Source organism: Eptesicus fuscus, chromosome 16, assembly GCF_027574615.1.
Source record: "Eptesicus fuscus isolate TK198812 chromosome 16, DD_ASM_mEF_20220401, whole genome shotgun sequence".
Classification (NCBI taxonomy): Eukaryota; Metazoa; Chordata; class Mammalia; order Chiroptera; family Vespertilionidae; genus Eptesicus; species Eptesicus fuscus.
The window spans coordinates 61,819,300-61,841,127 of NC_072488.1; the positions used below are offsets into that span (position 1 = coordinate 61,819,300).

Here is a 21,828-nt window from a genome sequence, read left to right on the forward strand (position 1 = left end):
TGCGGGCCCATTTCATTCTGAGGATGAACTATGAGCAACCTAATCTCAATTATAGGGGTGGGGGGCATCCTCTGCTTGGGAAGAGATACAGGAGATTAAGAAGAGGGAAAAGAGAGGTTGGCCAGTCATACAGGAGACAATAACTGCAAATAAACATCTTAGCTCGGCCCGCTGAAATGGTATGGAAACTACAGGAATGGTCTGGGGCAGGAAAGGACTAGACGCCTGGGACAGCGCCCTGCATTGGGAGGAGAAAGCTGCTCCAGGGGCATGTGGCTGCCACAGACCAAACTGGACAACTTGGCGATCAGAAGTATTGGTAATGGATTACAACAGCAGAATTTACAAAACAGAACTGAGTGTATGGATACTCAATGAAAAGGTCAGGGGGGTGAGGGTTCTTTACAGAGGGGGGCGGGGGGAAGAATCACAATTTTGCAACCATTTATGTAATAATAGACTTACGCCAATGGTTAAAGCTAATGGGATAAAGGCTGAGGAACAGGCGATCACAGGGACTCAAAGTACCCCACAGACCACCTAGTAATTCATTACAAAGGGGAAAGGTGTGTCTCATGGAGAGGCTGAGCGGGCAGCACACACCTCCCCCAGCAATCAGGTCACCGACAATGAGACAACCTGTGTGAAATGCACAAGGCCCATGGGCACCTGTACACGCAGGATCCTTTCCTTAGTCACAAAACCAGACAAATCCAGGGAGAAATGCCCTGTGAAGCAATGGTCGGTCCGGACTCTTCAGGCTGCTCCTAATGAAGACTGAAACACTAACAGCCAGAGGCAGTGCCACATGAAGGGATCCGGGACCAAGCCAGCAGGTCCTTTTTAGGCAATTGGTGAAATGTGAAGGAGGACTGAAAATTGCAGCCTTCATAACTGATGCACTGGTATCAGGTGCTAAAAACCAAGATGGACTAAGGAATGCTGACATTTAGACATCTAAAGTACAGGAGGTGACACGCTCTGCTTGGTGTAGGTTTTGTCACCATTTCCGGAGTCCCATTTACTGCTTAACAGATAGCACATGCTGTTAAAGTACAACTGGCACTTACATTTTTGCTAGGGACACACATGGGGGTCCCTTGTTTCACCTGACCTGCTTCCACAGTCACGCCCATCACGATGGGATCTCGGGAGTTGAAAATATACTGGGGGAGGATTTTCATCTTGCAGGGGAATACTGCTATGTGCCTAAAAGGAAAAAAAAAAGATTTTTTAAGTACAAAGTCACTTAAACTAAAAAGCAAGTACAGGTGAACACGAGGCTTCTTCCCGCAGCTTTCTCAGGCCCCCGCGGGCGGCAGGGACACTGTGCGCGCGGGGGTGGGTGCTCAGTCCTCTCTTCACCCCTCCTCTGTCCATCAAGTGCTTCCGAGGTCTCAGAGAAGCTGCCCCACAGGAGCATCTGGTGCCGACTGAAGGGCTTGCGCTACAGACGGCACTCAGGTCTTAGAACCTCGTGGGACCTACTCGGGTGGCACAAGTGGAGGCTGTTCTGGGGGCCCACGGGCATCAAACCACATCCTCCTGTTCTCTAGCATGCTCCCAAATCAGATGATTCAAAAGCAGTTTCCCTGCTCATGAAGCAAATGCTTCAAGTGCTTTCACAGCTTCTTAAGTCTTAAGCCTTCTCACGTGAGGTTTCTCCATCTACAGTGAACATGTCTCAGTTTAAATCCTCCTCAGAGTCTGAACTGAGAATATGCCCGATGGAGTCATCACTGAGGGTGACTGCTCTGAGCCTTTGTGGTGTCTGGCTTGGACTATGGGAGCCTCCCGATAGGCCCTCTTCACTGACTCCAAAATCCACCCCGTGCACAGGGTCCCACGTGCTCTGGGTCCTGCCGACTCCTCTGAACTCTCGCCAATGGTTTCTGTGTGGGCCACCGCCCAGCGTTGTCCTTCGCACTCGTGTCTGGGTGGCTGGATCATAACCTAGATCTCAGAGATGAGCTGCCTGCAGCTCTCCTCATCTGGGCCCGCCCCTGCTCTGTTTTGCTTTTTAGCACTTATCCCCGCTTTCCGTGTGTTCATTGCTCGTCTCTCCCCTGAGCTCCCAGAGGAAGGGAGTGCCGGGCACTGCCGCCTCGCTCCGCCGAGTGCCCTTACACGGGGCTCCTTGTCAGGTCGGCTGCAGGCCCAGGCTTCGCTCCCTGGAATGCCTCCCTTGTTTCAGTTCCTAGTTCCCCAAATGGACCAACTACCCCCCATGAAAGAGACTTCTGTCTGCCAAACTGAAAACGAAAAACAAAACCCAAGCCAGGAAGGCTCCGGAGGATTTGTCCCCACACGGCTGGCAGGGGGCGGGGGCGGGGCACAGCCTCCAGCAAACGCCATGCTTCTGCTGCCCACACACCTTGCTGCTGTTGGGCCATTTTCCAATAGTCACCTTCTTCATCAAAGACCAAAGTAGGGAAAATCACCAACTTACTTAAATTCCTCTTGTTTCTGCTTCTTGTAGTCTTGTCTGTATTTTGTAAAGGCATCAAACAAATGATAGATAATTTCTGCACTAAAAATTCTAACTCCTAAACTATCAGCCATTTCTTGTGCATCCCGTTCGATTCTCACATCAAAGGCCAAAATGACTGCATACCTGGAAGTCAGAGAGGAGAGACAATGAGAAGGAGCGCAGCCCAAGAGCAGGCACAGGTATCTCGGGCGCAGCCTCCCACAGGAAGGCGGGTACTCACTGGGGGTCGTGCTCCAGCATCACCGAGGCCTTCATAACGTCTTTTTTATGGACGGGGCCGATGTTGATTCCTGCGTACTGGAGACAGGGCGTCCGCACGTTACCTCACCGGGTGGCAGAAGCGCCCACCAACCGGGCCCCACGGGCTGCAGTCGGGTTGGTACTTACCGGCACTTCGGAGGTTCTCAGGAATTCCAGCAGAGCTTCCAAAGAGCCCAGCGTCGACGCCTGCACGTAGACTCCTTTTTCTTCTAATTTGATAGCATTTAGTGTCTGCTTTAACTCATGGATCAGTTCATCCTGAAGAAATTGGAATTTACATGGCTGTACATACAACTCCACCAGCAGCAGCCTAGAGTTCAGCTGTGTTTCTCTTTGTCATTAGGTATTCTTCTGGAAACAAACCCAGGCCTGCAGGAGCCGGCACTGCAGAACCAGCGCGGGAGTGGGGGGCTCTGGGCCACATTCAAGCTGTGCCCCGGCCCGCCCCGCCTCGCCCCGCCCGTGTGGGGTTTACTAACACTGAAACACGTTTAACCTCTGCTCAACTTGGCAAATAAGGCAGACGGTGAGAGGAATGCAATAACAATCTTAAAAGCTGAAAGTACGACACACAGGAAATGTGTTTTCGGTGGCCCAACAGCTCGGCTCAACTGTCTCCATTTTGAAGTTACCCTAATCCCGCAGCCCGGTCCTCCGTCACTGCTCCTCTGAAGATGAGGAGATTCAAGAAGAAGCAGGTGTCCATGCCAACCTGGCACTGGCCGCCCTCTTCTCCCTGCCCTAAGGGGCCGCTCCCTGCCCTGGGACTGGTGCAGCCTGAAGGGCGAGTGCTGGGCCCAGCTCACCAGACCAGCCGTGGGCTGAGAACAGGGGTATAAGCTGTGGCTCACAATTCGCTTTTGTGAAACGGGGGGCTCATGTGCCATCTGCTCCTACAAACAGGCACACAGGCTTTGAATGACTCCCAGGGCCTAGTTCTGTCCATATTCTCAGGCACCTAAAACCAAACGACTTCTGGGCTTATTTTTTATTTAAGTAAAATGTGTGCTTTAGAATTGTAGGGCATATAAATATTACTTATGCCAATTCATATGACTATACAGACTGAAGTAATTGGGGAATATTTTTTAAAACTGGAGTAATGTTTGCAAAGAGGCCATGACCTAAGGCTTCACTCGCCATTCCTAGTGTGACTCCCTCTGCCCCACGACAGGCCAGGTGGCTCCAGAGGAAAGACAACTTACTTTAAGGACCGGAATCTCATCCTCCTTGTGCGCCACCAGCAGGGGTAAGCCGGCCAGCGTTTTCTCCAGGTCTTTGCCGAGAATCTTCACGCCCTGAGCTGCTTCCACCTCTTTGTGCTTCTCATACTGGTTCTGCAGAGACCAAAGCACATTACCACTGTCATCAGGAAAGTGCTCAGCGCCAGGAGATGACGTAAGAGGCAATATTTTCATGATGTTGGGGTAAACAAAAAGCAATACACAAAATAAAAGCTTGATAAAATCGACAGTAAAATAAAGTAGTTCTGTTTCTCACAGTGCCAGAGGAAGAGATAAAAAAAGTTACAGACCAAGACAAAATGAAGCCCTACCTACCCCCCAGTCAGACTGGTACACTGACTACTAAACAACTCAGAAATCCGCCACGGAGAGACAATGCCAGGGCACAACAGGCATTTCACAGAGAAATTCAAATGGCTACAAACAAAATAATGGCCACCATGTTTCAATCAGGCAAGTCCCACCTGGAACAGCAAGAGCTACACAGCCACTAGAATGGGAAAAACAGAAGAATCAGCATCGAGAGCTGAAAGACGTGAATAATGGACACAGCTGGGAGTGCAACTGTCACACTCACTGTGGACACTGTGGCCCTCCCTGCTGAAGGTGGCGCTAAGCCTAAGCAGTGAGTCCGCAGTTCACTCCATGCGCACCCAGGAGAAACCTGTGCCACCGCCCCAGGAGACAGTACACCCATATTCATGAGTGCTGGCAATGAACTGTAGAACTGGAGCCAGCCTGCGCTCTGTTATTACCGGGAGATCAAACTGACCACGAAGTACTTGTGAATGGCCCACCATACACAGCAGAGGGGAACCACAAGTACAGCACCCATAAATCTGTATTCCTGACTGAAAGCAGCAGGACGCAAAGGAAAAATGAGAAGGACACGATGCATAGGAAGTCTGTCCTTTTTAAGGGCGCATTCTCAGGTATGGAAGCTGGCAGTCAGAGAGCAAGGACACGCGTTACTATCATGACAATGGAGCACACGGTTCCCTCTGGGGCCGAGGGAGCTGAGCCCAGGAGAGACACACAGAGGCTCCTGGGGGTCAGCAGCGCTCTTTTCCTTGATCTGGTTGTCTGCTTCCTAAAAATTAATTAAACTTTTCTATGTCCTGTGTGTACTTTTCTGTATGAATTTCTTATTTCACAATAAAAGTGGTGATGAAAAATTACTTAGCGGTGTGCTTTAGTTTTTATCAAGAGCTTAGCTGGCGAATAAGAAGATTCTTATTTGCCAACATGACTGGCCCCTCCTACATGAAGACCTGTAACATAAAGTGGGGTGTGTGCGTGTGCGTGTGCGTGTGCACAGTGAGCCAAGCAGCACTCAAAAAGGAGGAAGCGACCTCAGCAGTTTCCCACGCGACAAGCCCCCACAGGTCACTGCTGACCACCGCGGCTCACCTTCACTCGTAACTCCTTCATAGGTGGAGGCAACAGGAGGCCTCGGATCTGAGTTACGATGGGCCCTTCCACTCCGGGAACAATAATTGTATCTCCTTCCTTCAAACGGCCATTGATCAATATCACATCTATAGTGGTGCCCATTCCTGGGAGAGCTTTAACCTAAGAGACATGGTTGCAAAGAAGTATATGCTACAACGAGCCATGCTGATTAAATCTAACAGCAGTAAACATCCCCACCCAGGAACCTACTATTTTAAAAAAAAAGACAATCGCCTGCACAGCTGACCTTACCTCCATCACCTGTGCCCGCAGCTCTTCACAGTGGGCTAGCCTCTTGCTCAGCATGGTCTGCGTCAACTCGACGAGAAGGTAGATGAGACTTCCCATTCCATCACCAGTATGTGCAGAGGTAGGTACCAAGGACACAAAAGTGCGGGGATCTTTATTCTCATAAAACAAAGCCGCATTCAAACCCTAAAGACATAAAGCGCAAAATCACCCACAAGGCCAAGCTGTGGAGGGCCATCTCCAGAACAGAAATGCTTTAACCCAACTAGAAGCTGAATGAGCAAATGGCGAATCCTGAAACTTGTCAGAAACACTCAAGAAAAGGTCATGCATATCCTGAGGCATTCATTGTTTCAGGAAAAAGTTGCCAAGTTAACTCAGTTTTAAAATTTAAACATTAAAACTACCCAGAGATCTTTGAAATACGCACTTTCTGATTTACAAAGGAAAAAGGGTAAGAGGAAAGAGTAAGTCACTAAGTTCCATGAACAGGGGAGCAGAACCAGTTTTAGTGACTGACAAGGCAATGAAAGAAAACACTGCTCCACACGCAGCCTCTTCATACGGAATGGATAGCTCTCTTACCTGCTGTGCAAATTCCACTATAATAGCCTTTGCTCGCTCCTCAAATTCATCTTTTGTGTTCTTTTTCTGCTTCTTTAAAGTGGCCGCCACATCAGACTCAGGGCTTTTTTTCCAATCATACAGCCTATCAATCTGTAAGAATTTTTCATAGAAAACATTTAAAAAGGTTAATAAATGCTCCAGAAGAAAATTCCTCATGTAAATTATATTTATCCAGAAGTGTGAATTACTCATATTTTATTTCACCAAAAGCCCCTGACAACCTGCTGAACTGCATCCCCTCCTAAATTAGAAACCGCCGAGTCCTGAGAGGCGACCATTTGTTTGCAAAAGATGAGATCCCATAATGACCCAGCACCACCACCACATGTTGGAATTCCAAAATGGTTTTGTATCAATAGCAGACAGGAACAAGGATCAATTACAGCAAATAGCATCACCAGGAAAATTATATACCAAAAAAAAAAGAAAATAAAAAATACTAGTAATTATTCCCAATCTCAATGAATAGCCGATTTTAATTATTCTATTGCTCAAATTGGGATTTAATATGTTTAATAAACTCTATTTTCCCTCATTTTTCAAAAAAGTGATAAATGGGTACAGAGGCGAAAATGACTTAACCTTTTGCACTCGGATGTCGAGTGTGACTCGACACAGTTAGCATCGGTAGCAGGAATCAAGAAAAAAGCGAGTGTAAAGGGTTAATAGTTTTTTTTTTAAAGCAGTTGAGTCTAGGGAGATAATATAAAAAAGTAGGCCAACTGGAATGCCACTAAGGAGAAAAACCAGCAAGTGGTAATAGACCCAGAAATGACAAAAAGATAGTAAAATTAGCATACAAGGTCTGTTGGAAGCTACCCATTGTCTTCACTATCAGAAAAGTGTGAACAAGGAGCCCAGAATGCTGGTGAACCTTGAGCTCTGGCAAGGGCCAAAGCGATACACCAACTGTTTAGTCGAGCAATGGTGGCTCAAGCAATTTCCTGACCAAATAGTCTCAAAGCAAATCTTTACTAATATTTACTGACCTTTAAGATAGTCTGTCTGTTACCGGAATTGCCTGCCTAAGGGCAATATGTGTATCCAAAATTGAACAGACCGTACCTCCGCTACACCCATAAGCAACACCCACCAGCCAATCAGGAGCGAGTATGCAAATTAACTCAACCAAGATGGCTGTTGCCACAGAGAGAGCAGGAGGCTTGGGTTTCCCCGGCAATGGAGGACGCCAAGCTTTCCGGTGCCCTGGCCAGTCCAGGCCTCCACTGAAGACTACAAAGTTTCAATTATAGGAGATAAATAAATCCCCAAAAAAATGGCGGCAGCCACAGAGCTGGAGAGAGCAGGAGACTTGAGTTGCCCCAGGCGATGGAGGAAGCCAAGCTTCTGCAGCCCTGGCCTGCCTTGGCCTCCACTCAAGGCTACAAAGTTTCAATTATAGAAGATAAGTAAATCTCAACAAAAATGGCTGCGGCCACGGAGCAAGCAGGAGGCTTGGCTCCGCTCAAGGCTACAAAGTTTCAATTGTAGAAGATAAATAAATCCCAGATACCAGGGCCTCCACTTTTGCAAACTACCACAGGCCCCTTGCCCAGGCCTCCCCACACCCGAAGGGAACCCCCACCCTTATCCAGGACACCCTTCAGGGCAAACCAGCCGGCCCCCACCCGTACACCAGGCCTCTATCCTATCTAATAAAAGAATAATATGTAAATTGACCGTCACTCCAACACATAAGATGGCTGCCCCCATGTGGTCAAAGATGAATGCGCCCATGTGGACACAAGATGGCCACCACAAGATGGCCACCACAAGATGGCCAGCAGGGGAGGGCAGTTGGGAGGGAACAGGCCTGCAAGGGAGGGCAGTTGGGGGCGATCAAGCCTGCAGGGAAGGGCAGTTAGGTGTGACCAGGCCAGCAGAGGAGGGAAGTTGGGGGCGACCTGTCCTGTAGGGAAGGGCAGTTGTGGGGAGACCCAGGCCTGCAGGGGAGAGCAGTTGGGGGGGACCAGGCCTGCAGGGGAGGGCAGTTAGGGGCAAACAGGCTGGCAGGGGAGCAGTTAGGCATCAATCAGGCTGGCAGGGGCGTGGCTAGGGGGTGATCAGGCTGGCAGGCAGAAGCAGTTAGGGGCAATCAGGAAGGAAGGTTGGTGAGCAGTTGGGAGCCAGCAGTCCTGGATTGTGAGAGGAATGTTCAACTGCCTGTTTAGGCCCGATCTACCTGGATCAGGCCTAAACGGGCAGTCGGACATCTGTCGAAGGGTCCCAGATTGGAGAGGGTGCAGACTGGGCTGAGGGACACACACCCCCGTGCATGAATTTCGTGCACTGGGCCTCTACTAAGTATATAAAACAACTTTAAAGGAAAAACATGAAACTTGTAATTAAAATATACAGTATATATAATCTGAAATAAAATATTCACTGGATGAGTGGAACAGCAAATTACATATTGCAAAAGAAAAGATTAGTGACCTTGAAGACAGCAATAAAATATGATCTCAACTGAAACATATGGAGAAAAAAAGAATGAAAGGGGAAAAGAAAGCAAAAAAACTTCAGTCACTAATGGGACAATATTAGGAGGAGTGACTCAAGTTCTGAAAAGTCCTAAAATTCTATCAAAGAAAGTAAGAAAAGAGAGCAGAAAAATATCTGAACAAATAATGACCATAAATTTTTTTAAAAATTGATATTAGAAATTCACAAGTCTAAGAAAATCAAAGTAGGATAAGTATAAAGAGAACCATTATGTAATCTCATTGATGAAGCTTTTAAAAAGTCTTAAAAGCAGCCAAAGAAAGACAGATACATCACATACAGGGAACAAAGAGTAACTAGAGATAAAGGCCAAAAAGAAATGATGGAGGAAAAGATGTTTTTAACCTAGAATTCTATACTAAGTGAAAATATTCTGATCTAATTAATTAAACACAACACGTCTGAGCAGTATTTTTAACAGTGCTAAGCATCCTTTCAGTGCTTACGTTAGGGGGGAAATGCCTGAAAACAATCTAAGCTTCCACCTTCAGAAATATAAAAAAGAAGTGCAAATGAAAACAAAATAGAAAGAAGGAAATGATTTAACACTGGAAGTCAATGACAAACAACAGACCAACTATAGAGAATATCAATAAAAGCAAAAGATGGTTCTTTGAAAGACAAAGGTCTCTACTGACAAAAGAAAAATAAAAAACCTAAATAACTACACCAACTTAAGAAACTCCAAGCTGAGGTGGGACTTTACTGATGAATTCTATAAACCACTTAAAGAAGAAATAATATTTCTACTTAAGTCTGACAGAAAATAGAGGAGGAAATACTTTTTGTTGTTGTTAATCCTCACCCAAGAATATTTTTCAACTGGTTTTTAGGGAGAATGGAAGAGAGAAAGACAGAAACATTGATATGAGAAAAACACATGAATTGGTTGCTTCCTCCACGAGCCCAGACCAGGGAAGAGCCTGCAACTGAGGTACGTGCCCTCGACCAGAATCAAACCCAGGACCCTTTGGTCCGCAGGCCAATGCTCTATCCACTGAGCCAAACCGGCCAGGGCAAGGAGGAAATACTTAACTGTATGAAGAGGCCACATTACCCAGATATCAAATCCAGTCAGAAGGCAGTACAAGAAAGTTACATACCAATGTCCTCATGAACACAAAACTCTGCAACAAAAATGAGCAAATCAGCCCTGGCCGGTTTGGCTTGGTGGATAGAGCATCGGCCTGCGAACTGAAAGGTCCCAGGCTCAATTCTGGTCAAGGGCACGTGCCCAGGTTGAGGGCTCGATCCCCAGGGAGGACGTGCAGGAGGCAGCCGATCCATGATTCTCTCTCATCATGGATGTTTCTATCTCTGTCTCCCTCTTCCTTCCTCTCTGAAATCAATAAAAATGTATTTTTTTAAAAAGAGCAAATCAAATCTAGCAATTTAGGAACAATATAATATACCATGACCAAGCCCACTGATCCTGAGCAAGGGTTATTTGAGTAGTGCAAGGCTGTTAGTCTGACATTTTAACTGCTGGAAAAACCACCCACATGTATCATACAGACCTTACAGCCTTCACAAAAATCACCTCGGAATGGATCACAGACCTAAATGTAAAACACAGAAACTCCTGCAGCACAGGAAAAAGCCTCGGTGCCCTTGACTATGCTAATAACTGCTCAGATACAGCACCAAAGCAGAGACCAGGAAAGAGAGCGGACAAGCTCCAGCTCCATTAATGTGAGCCCTTCTGCCTGTGAGCCAGTGAGCCAGCCAGGGAGAGGACAAGCCATCTGGGATAGAATATCTGAAAAACATCTCTGATAGAGACCTAGAATCCAAAATACAAAGAGCTCTTAAAACTCAACAATAAAGAAAGCAAGGAATCCAATTTAAAAATAAGCCCAAGAGCTTAACAGACACCCCACCAATGATACACAGATGGCAAATCCCCACATTAAAACATGTCCCACATCTTCTGTTACCAGGAAATACAAGTTAAAACAAGGAGGTAACAGAACACACCCATCAGAATGGCCAAAATCCAAATGGCAAAAGCAAACTGAGGATGTGAGCTGCAGGAACTCTCATTCGTTGCTGGTGGGAATACAAAAAGGTACAGCCGTTCTGAAAGACAGTGTGGCAGCTACTTAAAACCAAACCCTCTTTCCATGGATCCTGCCACCAGACTCGCCGGAGGCGTGGAAACTTCTCCAACAACACCTGCACACGGAGGGCTCGAGCAGCTTTCCTCTAAGTGCCCAAACGTGGAAACAGCCAAGATGTTCTTCATGGGGAGATGGACAGACCAAGGTCACCCATATAACGGGGTGTTATTCAGTGCAAAATGAAATCTGCTATCAAGTCGTGCAAAGGCATGGGGCACCTCTAACGCACATCGCTAAGTGAGAGAAGCCACTGTGAAAGGCTATACACTATATAATTCCAACTGTGATTCTGGAAAAGACAAAGCTATGGAGAGAGTCCAACAACCAGTGGTTGCTGGGGACGGGGGAGAGGGGGGCGGTGAAGAGGCCAGCACAGAGGAGTTTTAGGGCAGTGAAACTACTTGGTATGATGCCATGATGATGGATATATGTCACACACATCTGTCCAAACCCACAGAACGTACAAGAGTAAACCCTAATGTCCCGTATGGACTTTGGGGATAATGTAGGTTCATCAAGTATAACCAGTTTTGCACTGTGGTAGGGGGTGTCCATAAGGGGGGAGGCTATGCATGTGTGGAGGCAGAGCTATATGGGAAATCTTTATACCTTTCCCTCTGTTCTACTGCCCTAAAAACGTCTTAATAATAAAAAGTTAGTAAAGCCTCCCAAGAATCTCATCAATGATTCATGTTGCCACAGAATAAAGGAGAAAAGCCACAGGAACATCTCAATGCAGAGTAGCATCTGACAGAAGTCAGCAACCATTCATGACTCACGAAAACAGCACTCTTGCCCTGGCAGATGTTCCTCAGTGGTTTGAGCCTCGGCCTGAACACCGAAGGGTAGAGGGTTTGATTCCTGCTCAAGGGCATGTACCTGGGTTACAGGTTTGATCCCTGGCTAGTGTTGGGGTGTGTGCAGGAGGTAACCAATCGATGTGTCTGACACTGATGTATGTCTCTCTCTCAGTCTCTCTCTTCCCTCCCTCTCACCCTCTCTCCTTTCCACTATCTCTAAAAAAATTAATGGGAAAAATATCCTCGAGTGAGGATTAACAACAACAAAAAACCACTCTAAGCAACTCAGGAATAGAAGAGAAAGAACATCCTCAACTTAGTGAAGTGCATTTCAAAAGACTCTACAGCTGACATGCTTAATGGTGAAAACGGAGCACTTTCCCCGAGATCGGAAAGAGAGCAAGGAGGCGCATCATCACTTCTTTTCAACATTGCTCTAGACCAGTGGTCGGCAAACTCATTAGTCAACAGAGCCAAATATCAACAGTATGATTGAAATTTCTTTTGAGAGCCCAATTTTTTAAACTTAAACTATATAGGCAGGTACATTGTTATTAACTTAATTAGGGTACGTGGTATTTTGTGGAAGAGCCACACTCAAGGGGCAAAAGAGCTGCATGTGGCTCGCGAGCCATGGTTTGCCGACCACTGATCTAGACGAAGCATGTCAAACCTGCGGCCCACGGGCTGCATGTGGCCCACAACAAATATTTTTGCAGCCCAGCCAATATAACGGTATGTAAGAATTGTTTTAATAAAATTTCATAAGTGAATATTTACAATCTCCTGTTATACATTATTATTAATAACTACAACGTTCGCTAATGACTGGTTACTATAATCGTGTTGCATTCGTTCCCCTTACGCGCCTTACACGCAGGCGCACCATTTCTCTCCACTAATACTAGCAGCGAATATTTTAGCAGCTGATGGCCACGTCATTAGTCTTGGACTGACTTGTTTGGTGTGTGCAACAGGAAATATTTTGCTTTCAAAGAACAAGAAAAATAGGTTTATTTGCATTACGCTTAATAATTTGTGCCGTTATTTTGTGTCTGGTAAGTTAATGCTCAAGAAAATGTATTAATTTTTATTAAAATGTTCTATTATTTTATATTAACGATGACTCATTTATTTCAGCCCTTTGTATTATGCATGTCTCTATCGAAATAAACCTACATTTCTATGAAAATTGAAGCTTTTGTTTTTTTCTGCGGCCCACATAAACTTCAACCCTGTTTATTTGGCCCGTGTTAGCCTTTGAGTTTGACATGCTTGCTCTAGAAGGTCTGGTCACTGTAGTAAGAGAGAAAAAATTTACAAGGCATACAGATAAGGAAAAAAGTGTAATACCCTCTATTTGCAGATAACAACACAGAAAACCCCACATGATCTACAAAGGAAGCTCCTAGGTCTATTCAGTGAATTTAACAAGGCCAGTCACAAGATAAAAAGTCAATATATAAAAATCAACTGCACTTCTATATAAAAGAGATTAGAAATCCAAATTTTTAAAATGCTGTTTACAATAGCATCGGAACCATGGAATACTAAGGATAAATTTAGAAAAGTATGTCCAACATAGGGATAATGAAGCTATAAAATATTGCCAAAGAAAGTAAAGACGACCTAGGTAAATGAAGATACCATATTCACTGATCAGAAGATTCAATTTTGTTAAAATGTCAATTCTCCCAGAATTTATAGATTAAATATCCCAATCAAAATCCTGGAAAGCTTCTTATAAAAATTAGTAAGTTGATTCTAGCCCGGCCTGTGTGGCTCAGTGGTTGAGCATTAACCTATACCTATGCACCAGGAGGTCACAGTTTGATTCTCAGTCAGGGCACATACCCAGGTTTTGGGCTCGATCTACAGTGGGGGGTCCTGCAGAAGGCAGCCGATCAATGATTCTCTCTCATTGTCGTTTCTATGTCTCTCTCCCTTCCTCTCTCAAATCAATAAAAATCCTATATAATAAAAGCCTAATATGCTAATTGTCTGGTCGTTCAACCAAAGCGTAATATCCTAATGATATGCTAAGGCTGCTCAACTGCTCGATATGACATGCACTGACAACCAGGGAGCAGATGCTCTGACCGGTAGGTTACCTTGCTGCTGGTGTCTGGCTGACAGGGACTGAGCGAGACAGGCCAGACATACCCTGGAACCCTCCCGAGGTCCCTCCCCACCAGGGGGCAGATGCAGCGAGCTAAGCAATAAGGAGCAGCGAGCAGGCAGGCAGTAAGGAACAAGGGTTCCAGACTGCGAGAGTGCAGGCCGGCCCGAGGGACCCTCCCCCCGCAGGGCATGAATTTTGTGCACTGGGCCTCTAATCTACATATAAAAGCCCAGCAACCAAATGGCAGAATGACCCAAATGACCGGTCAACCAGTTGCTATGATGCGCACTGACCACCAGAGGGCAGACGCTCAACGCAGGAGCTGCCCGTTGGTGGTCAGTGCACTCCCACAGTGGGAATGCTGCTCAGCTGACCGGAATGAGCAGGACACCCACAGCAGGCGGATCCCTGCAGGCCACGCCCCCAACCAGTGAACGAATCCATGCAGCGGGCCTCTAGTATATATATACGTGTGTGTGTGTGTGTGTGTGTGTGTGTGTGTGTGTGTGTATGTGTGTATTTTTTTTTTTAAAAGGGCTTTAAGGAGCTGATTCTAAACTTTACATGGCAATTCAAGGACCCTAAGGTAACCAAAACCATTTTGAGAAACAAAAAATTAAAGAACTTACCACCACCTGCTTTCAAGACATTACTATGAAACTACAGTAGCCAAGCCAGGGCAGCAATGGCACAAGGATGGACGCATACATAGGTCAATAAACATACATACAGTCAACTGATTTTCAACAAAGATTCAAAAACAGTTTATTGGGGAAGTATATAATTTTTAAACTAAGAGCTTTGAAAGGGATAGTCATATGGAAACAAGTAAACTTTGAACCTTACCTTACACCATGCATAAGAATGAACTAAAAACAAATCTAAACATTAGATATCTAGAAACACTGGAGAAAATGTTCACAAACTTGAGGCAGAAAAAGACTTTTTAAATACATATATTTATTTATTTCAGAGAGGAAGGGAGAGGGAAAGAAAACATAAATGATGAGAGAATCACTGATCGGCTACCTCCTGCACACTCCCTATTGGGTATTGAGCCCACAACTTGGGCATGTGCCCTTGACCAGAACTGAACCCAGGACCCTTCAGTCCACAGGCTGACCCTCTATCCACTGAGCCAAACCAGCGAGGGTAAGACTATTTATTTATACAGAATACAAAAAAACACAAATAAGAGAATTTCTCATAAATTAGATTTTGTCAAGCCCTGGCCAAGTGGCTCAGTTGGTTGGAGCATTGTACAGTACACCAAAAGGTGAAGGTTCAATTGCCAGTCTGGGCACATACATAGATTGCAGGTTTAATTCCCCAGGGAGCATGTAGGAGGCAACCGATGGATGTTTCTCTCTCTTTTCCTCTCTCCCTTCTTCTCTCTAAAATAATTTTTTAAAAAAATTAGAAATAAATGAGATTTTGTCAAAATTAGAAATCTTTACTCTTCAAAACACATGGTAAAGAAAATGAAAAAAAAAAAAAAAACCACAAACAAACAAGAAAACCCCAAGTCCTGACTACAAGAGTTACCTGCAGTACACATAACTGACCAAGGACTTACATCAACAATATGTAAGAAACTCTTAAAATTCAATACAATCCCTGACTGGTGTGGTTCAATTGTTAGTGTCATGTGCTGGAACACTGAAGGGCACATACCTGGGTTGCAGGTTCACTCCCCACCCCCTGGTCAGGGCGCGTGTGGGAGATAACCAGTCAATGTGTCTCTCTCACATCGATGTTTCTCTCTTTTTCTCCCCCCTCCCCTCCACCTTCTCTCCCATCCTTCCTCCCCCTCCTTCTCTGAAAATCAATGGAAAAAAGTATCTTCTGGTGAAAATTAACAATAGCAAAAAGTCTCAACACTAAAACAACACTGATAAAAATGAGCAAAGGATTTTAAATAGACACTTCACAAAGAGAGAGGTGACAAATAAGTAATGAAAAGATGTTGATGCCATCAGTCACCATGGAAATGCAAATTAAGCCAAAATGCTTTAGCACTGTACCCTCATTAGAATGGCCACAAGTCGGCAAGAGTGTGCAGAGAATGGAGCTCTTAACACTGCAGCTTAAAATGTAAAAAAACTCGTACATCCCTTTGGGAAAAATGTGTCATTCTCTCACAAAGCTGAACATACATAAACCATATGACCCAGCAATTCTTGTGTACAAATGTTCGCAGCTGCTTCATTAGTAAGTAACCTAAAATAGAACTAATCCAAATGTCCTTCAATGGGTAAATAAAGTGTGGTATTATTCAGATAATAAAATGTTACTCAGAAATAAAAAGGAACAACCTATGAGATATGCAACAACATGGATAATTCTATAATAACATAAATAATGAAAAATGCCAGACTGAAAAGATTACACATAATTCCTTTAACATGAATTTCTAGAACAGGTAGACTAGTTTATAGTGGCAGATCAGTCTCTGCCAGGGGTTAGAGAAGGGGCAGACTGACTGTAGAATAACATGAGGGAATGTTCTGGGAATACGGAAATGGTCTATATTCTAAATGGTGGTGGTTATGTGTGCGTGTGTATAAATTTGTCGTTCATTTTGAACTTATCATGAGGAGATTACATGAAAGTTATACTAAAATAAAAGAAGCATTTTTAAAATATATATTTATTGGTTTCAGAGAGGACGGGAGAGGGGGAGAGAGATAGAAACATCAATGATGAGACAGAATCACTGATCGGCTGTCTCCTGCACGCCCCCCACTGGGAATCGAGCCCGAAACCCGGGCATGTACCCTTGACTGGATTCGAACCCAGGACATTTCAGTCCACAGGCCGATGCTCTATCCACTGAGCCAAACCAGCTAAGACAGAAGCACATTTTTACAATTTAACTTTTCAGAAGCAGAGCTTACCTTATTGAGTGCAACAATGAAGGGACATTTTTTAGATTTCAGAAGGTTAATAGATTCAATTGTCTGGGGCTCCAAACCATGCATGATATCAACAACTAAAATGGCAATATCACAAAGAGAGCTGCCTCTGTTTCTCAGATTACTGTTGAAAAGAAGGAAAAAGATGCATAAATAGAAATCTTGAAATAAAATTTCACTTAAAGAAACTTAAAATTTTAATTTCTTTGTAAAACCTAAACAAAAGAACAAAATGAAGTACATGCATTAAATTCAAGTGCCATTCATTAGCCCTTCTCTTTCCAAACACATATCTGACACCAGCTGGAATGAGTTAGTTCCCAAAGTAACTCCAATATTTCTGCCAATTTTACTGATGAAGGTTTTTTTTTTGCGCTAAGGAATATGGCCAAGAGGGTATGAGATAAAATTCCACCTGCAATGGGTCTCACAGGAGATAGACCAGGAATGTATTAGGATTTGTTCTTCCGAGTAAAAAAGGCTTCTCTCTAAAAATAACGAGTATGTAGCCCTGGCCGGTTTGCTCCAGGGTTATAGTTTCAGCCCTTGGACCAAAGGGTCTCTGTTTCAATTCTAGGTCAAGGACATGTACCGCGGTTGCAGGTTCCCCAGCCCCAGTAGGGGTGAATGCGGGAGGCAACCAATCGATGTGTATCTCTACCCCCCCACCACCCACCTTTCCTTCCTCCCTTTTACTGTCTCTAGAAATCAATGGAAAAATTGTCCTTGGATGAGGATTAAAATAAAATTTAAAAAAAAACAAGTATCCAAATAAAATCAGTGTGGCACAGAGGAGGATTGGTAGTTATCAGAGATAAGTAGCAAGAGATCTGTAGTAGAAACCACAAATCTCAAAATACTACCCAACGCTTCAGGATGAGTCAGACTTCACTGACTGAACTTTCAGACTCAAGGTTTCCAGCAGTTTGCTTGATGACAAAAGACTCAATGTGCTCTTACCTGAAAGACTCATGCCCAGGGGTATCAATAATCAGCATTCCTGGAATCCGTAGGTTCTCTCGGTCAAACTAGAAAAGATGGGGAAGATGGAGAGCTTAGGGAAATCAAAACAATAACAGTGTATTTACAAACAATTAGTTTGCCATGGAAACTTGAAACTATCACCACTTCCTTTTCTAAATGATCTATTTTGAAAACAGTGAGTCAACCAGCAAAGCAGAACAGTTAATATTTTCAATAGTATCAAAAGGAGTTTTGCAGAAAAAACAGAAACAAGTAAATATTCCCACCCTGGCTGGTGTTCTCAGTGGTTAGAGCATCATCCCATACATGAAAAGGTGGCAGGTTGCAGGTTCGATTCCCCTTCAGGGTATGTGTGGGGGGCAACTGATAGATATTTCTCAGATAAATGTTTCTCCTTTCCCTTCCTCCCTCTCTAAAAGATCAATGGAAAAAATATCCTCAGGTGAGGATTAATAAACAAATAAAAACCAAAAAAAGGAAGAAAACATTCCCTTTGTTAATATTCTCTGAACAGAGTATAAGCAATAAATGACAGAATGATCATCTGAGAGTGATTATAAAAAGCTGACACGTAAAAAGAAGTTCTCAAAGTCTGGAAAATTTCTCTGGTCCAATTTTAAAGCAATTCTAAACTCTGAAAAATATCTCAAGTAGGTATTAAAGAAAATGTACCACGTCAACCTAAAATAGTAAAGAGTAAATGAAGGGACGAATTACAAGGGGCCTGAGGGACATTCTCTTAAGCCAATAAGTAGCACTGACCAATAAATCTCTCTGACACACACAAAACAGTTTTTACTTTATCTATACTTTTTGACAATCTTCAAATGATCTTTTCAAAATTGTATCTCCTGACCTAGTTTAAAAGAATGAATCAAATATAAAAAATTTCAAATTTGCATCCTGGTGATCCTGAATCAACACTCACTGAGCACCATAATCATTTCCACTTCAGCATCTGGAATACAAACATTTATAACTGTCACATGAACATCCGAAGAACTTTAATACAGGCCTAATAAAAGTCATGCTCTTCAACTATGTTCCAATATAACATCAGATTTTGTTGTATTGAAAATCAGGAGATTTCAACCACGTGCATAAGGGACACATTCAACGGGAATATTCAGTGAGCGCCAAAGCTTTGCTGCACCAAGACCCGGCCCATAAACGTGTCTCCTGCACAGCAACTCTTCCTTTATAGACAAAGAGAGCCCCCCCAATGACACCAACAACAATCAAGACTTAACTATACAAAGGAGGACCAAGATGGAGGCATAGGGCGGAAGCCTGATTGTTGCCTACCACAACAACTTTGAGACTACGACAAGAGAGCAGAGCAGACACCATCCAAGACCACCATAGGGCTGGCTGAGTAGATGCTCTACAACTAGAATAAAAGAGGGGTATGTGGGATGATGCTGATGCCGGCGACCCAAAGACCACACTTTAAGAACTACAGCTCAGGCGACACAAAAGAACTATGGCTCAGGCGATACAACAGCGGCCTGGAACGTGCTCGGCGCAGTTCCCCCGGCGGTCTCCGGCTGAGGGGACGGCTCCACTGGCAGCCAAGCACGGACAGACGAGCCCCTATGAGACATGGGGTGGGAGACTCCGCGCTTGCTGACCTCTGAGTCCGTCAAGAATCTCAACGCCCCGGAAGCGGCCAGGTGCGCATGCTCGGCGACCGGCCACCGATGCAGACCCAAGGGCCGACGCAGCGACGCCAGACTGGCCCACCGCCATGCACCGGGTGCACCGGAGCTTCGCCGAGCCGCCGCCCGACGAGTTCTGCAGCAGCCATACTGGAGCTCTGGAAGGATGGCCAGGGGAATTGCTGAGGGGGGATTGACCGGCAGGAATTGGGATCGGGAAGACGGGGCCCCGCTGAGACCCGGGTGCGGGCGGGGTTGCGCGCCTCTGGACTCGGGTGTGGTCACACGCCTCTGGGTATAAGTGAGGCCTCACGTCCCTGGGTCCAGGTGAGGCCGGACTCCGGGTCCGGGTGAGGCCAAGCGCCCCTGGGTCTGGGAGAGCCCACACACCCCTGGGTCCAGGCGAGACCATGTGTCCCTGGATCCGGGTGAGGCTGCGTGCACATAGGCCCGGGTGAGCCCAAGTGGCCCTGGGTCTGGGAGAGGCCAAGCGTCCCTGGGTCCGGGTGAGACCATGTGTCCCTGGATCCGGGTGATGCCTTGTGCACCTAGGCCCGGGTGAGCCCAAGTGGCCCTGGGTCTGGGAGAGGCCAAGCGTCCCTGGGTCCGGGTGAGACCATGTGTCCCTGGATCCGGTTGAGGCCTCGTGCACCTAGGCCCGGGTGAGCCCAAGTGGCCCTGGGTCGGGGAGAGGCCAAGCGTCCCTGGGTCCGGGTGAGACCATGTGTCCCAGGATCTGGGTGAGGCCTCGTGCACCTAGGCCCGGGTGAGCCCAAGTGGCCCTGGGTCGGGGAGAGGCCAAGCGTCCCTGGGTCCGGGTGAGACCATGTGTCCCTGGATCTGGGTGAGGCCTCGTGCACCTAGGCCCGGGTGAGCCCAAGTGGCCCTGGGTCTGGGAGAGGCCAAGCGTCCCTGGGTTCGGGTGAGACCATGCGTCCCTGGATCTGGGTGAGGCCTCGTGCACCTAGGCCCGGGTGACCCCAAGTGGCCCTGGGTCTGGGAGTGGCCAAACGTTCCTGGGTCTGGGTGAGACCATGTGTCCCTGGATCCGGGTGAGGCCTCGTGCACCTCGGCCCGGGTGAGCCCAAGTGGCCCTGGGTCTGGGAGAGGCCAAGCGTCCCTGGGTCCGGGTGAGACCATGTGTCCCTGGATCCGGGTGAGGCCTCGTGCACCTAGGCCCGGGTGAGCCCAAGTGGCCCTGGGTCTGGGAGAGGCCAAGCGTCCCTGGGTCCGGGTGAGACCATGCGTCCCTGGATCTGGGTGAGGCCTCGTGCACCTAGGCCCGGGTGAGCCCAAGTGGCCCTGGGTCTGGGAGTGGCCAAACGTTCCTGGGTCTGGGTGAGACCATGTGTCCCTGGATCCGGGTGAGGCCTCGTGCACCTAGGCCCGGGTGAGCCCAAGTGGCCCTGGGTCTGGGAGAGGCCAAGCGTCCCTGGGTCCGGGTGAGACCATGTGTCCCTGGATCCGGGTGAGGCCTCGTGCACCTAGGCCCGGGTGAGCCCAAGTGGCCCTGGGTCTGGGAGAGGCCAAGCGTCCCTGGGTCCGGGTGAGACCATGTGTCCCTGGATCCGGGTGAGGCCTCGTGCACCTAGGCCCGGGTGAGCCCAAGTGGCCCTGGGTCTGGGAGAGGCCAAGCGTCCCTGGGTCCGGGTGAGACCATGTGTCCCTGGATCCGGGTGAGGCCTCGTGCACCTAGGCCCGGGTGAGCCCAAGTGGCCCTGGGTCTGGGAGAGGCCAAGCGTCCCTGGGTCCGGGTGAGACCATGTGTCCCAGGATCCGGGTGAGGCCTCGTGCACCTAGGCCCGGGTGAGCCCAAGTGGCCCTGGGTCTGGGAGAGGCCAAGCGTCCCTGGGTCCGGGTGAGACCATGCGTCCCTGGATCCGGATGAGGCCTCGTGCACCTAGGCCCGGGTGACCCCAAGTGGCCCTGGGTCTGGGAGTGGCCAAACGTTCCTGGGTCTGGGTGAGACCATGTGTCCCTGGATCCGAGTGAGGCCTCGTGAACCCAGGCCCGGGTGAGGCCACGTGCCCCTGGGTCTGGGAGAGGCCAAGCGTCCCTGGGTCCAGGTGAGACCATGCGTCCCTGGATCCGGATGAGGCCTCGTGCACCTAGGCCCGGGTGAGCCCAAGTGGCCCTGGGTCTGGGAGAGGCCAAGCGTCCCTGGGTCCAGGAGAGACCATGTGTCCCTGGATCCAGGTGAGGCCTTGTGCAACTAAGCCCGGGTGAGGCCACGTGCCCCTGGGTCTGGGAGAAGCCAAGCGTCCTTGGGTACGGGTGAAGCCAGATCCTGGGTCCGGGTGAGGCCGTGCGCCCCTGGATCCATCCGGGTGAGGCTGGGTCCCAGGCCCGGGTGAGACCACGCGCCCCTTAGTCCAGGTGACGCCGTGCCCCTGGGATTGGCCG

At 47.2% G+C, this 21,828-nt stretch overlaps 1 protein-coding gene across 2 annotated transcripts in view; it reads right to left on the bottom strand.

Annotated features, from left to right (window-relative positions):
* EIF5B (eukaryotic translation initiation factor 5B) overlaps nucleotides 1-21,828 on the bottom strand; it is a 66,709-nt gene that overhangs the window by 1,210 nt on the left and 43,671 nt on the right. For both annotated transcript variants that reach the window (XM_028132713.2, XM_028132712.2), the window contains exons 13-22: nucleotides 17,744-17,811; nucleotides 16,766-16,907; nucleotides 6,283-6,414; nucleotides 5,701-5,883; nucleotides 5,407-5,568; nucleotides 3,958-4,089; nucleotides 2,879-3,010; nucleotides 2,712-2,788; nucleotides 2,450-2,614; nucleotides 1,071-1,209 (exon numbers count right to left, since the gene is read on the bottom strand). In XM_028132713.2, the coding sequence (XP_027988514.1) occupies nucleotides 1,071-1,209; nucleotides 2,450-2,614; nucleotides 2,712-2,788; nucleotides 2,879-3,010; nucleotides 3,958-4,089; nucleotides 5,407-5,568; nucleotides 5,701-5,883; nucleotides 6,283-6,414; nucleotides 16,766-16,907; nucleotides 17,744-17,811 (1,332 nt within the window). The remainder of the gene's footprint in view (nucleotides 1-1,070; nucleotides 1,210-2,449; nucleotides 2,615-2,711; nucleotides 2,789-2,878; nucleotides 3,011-3,957; nucleotides 4,090-5,406; nucleotides 5,569-5,700; nucleotides 5,884-6,282; nucleotides 6,415-16,765; nucleotides 16,908-17,743; nucleotides 17,812-21,828) is intronic.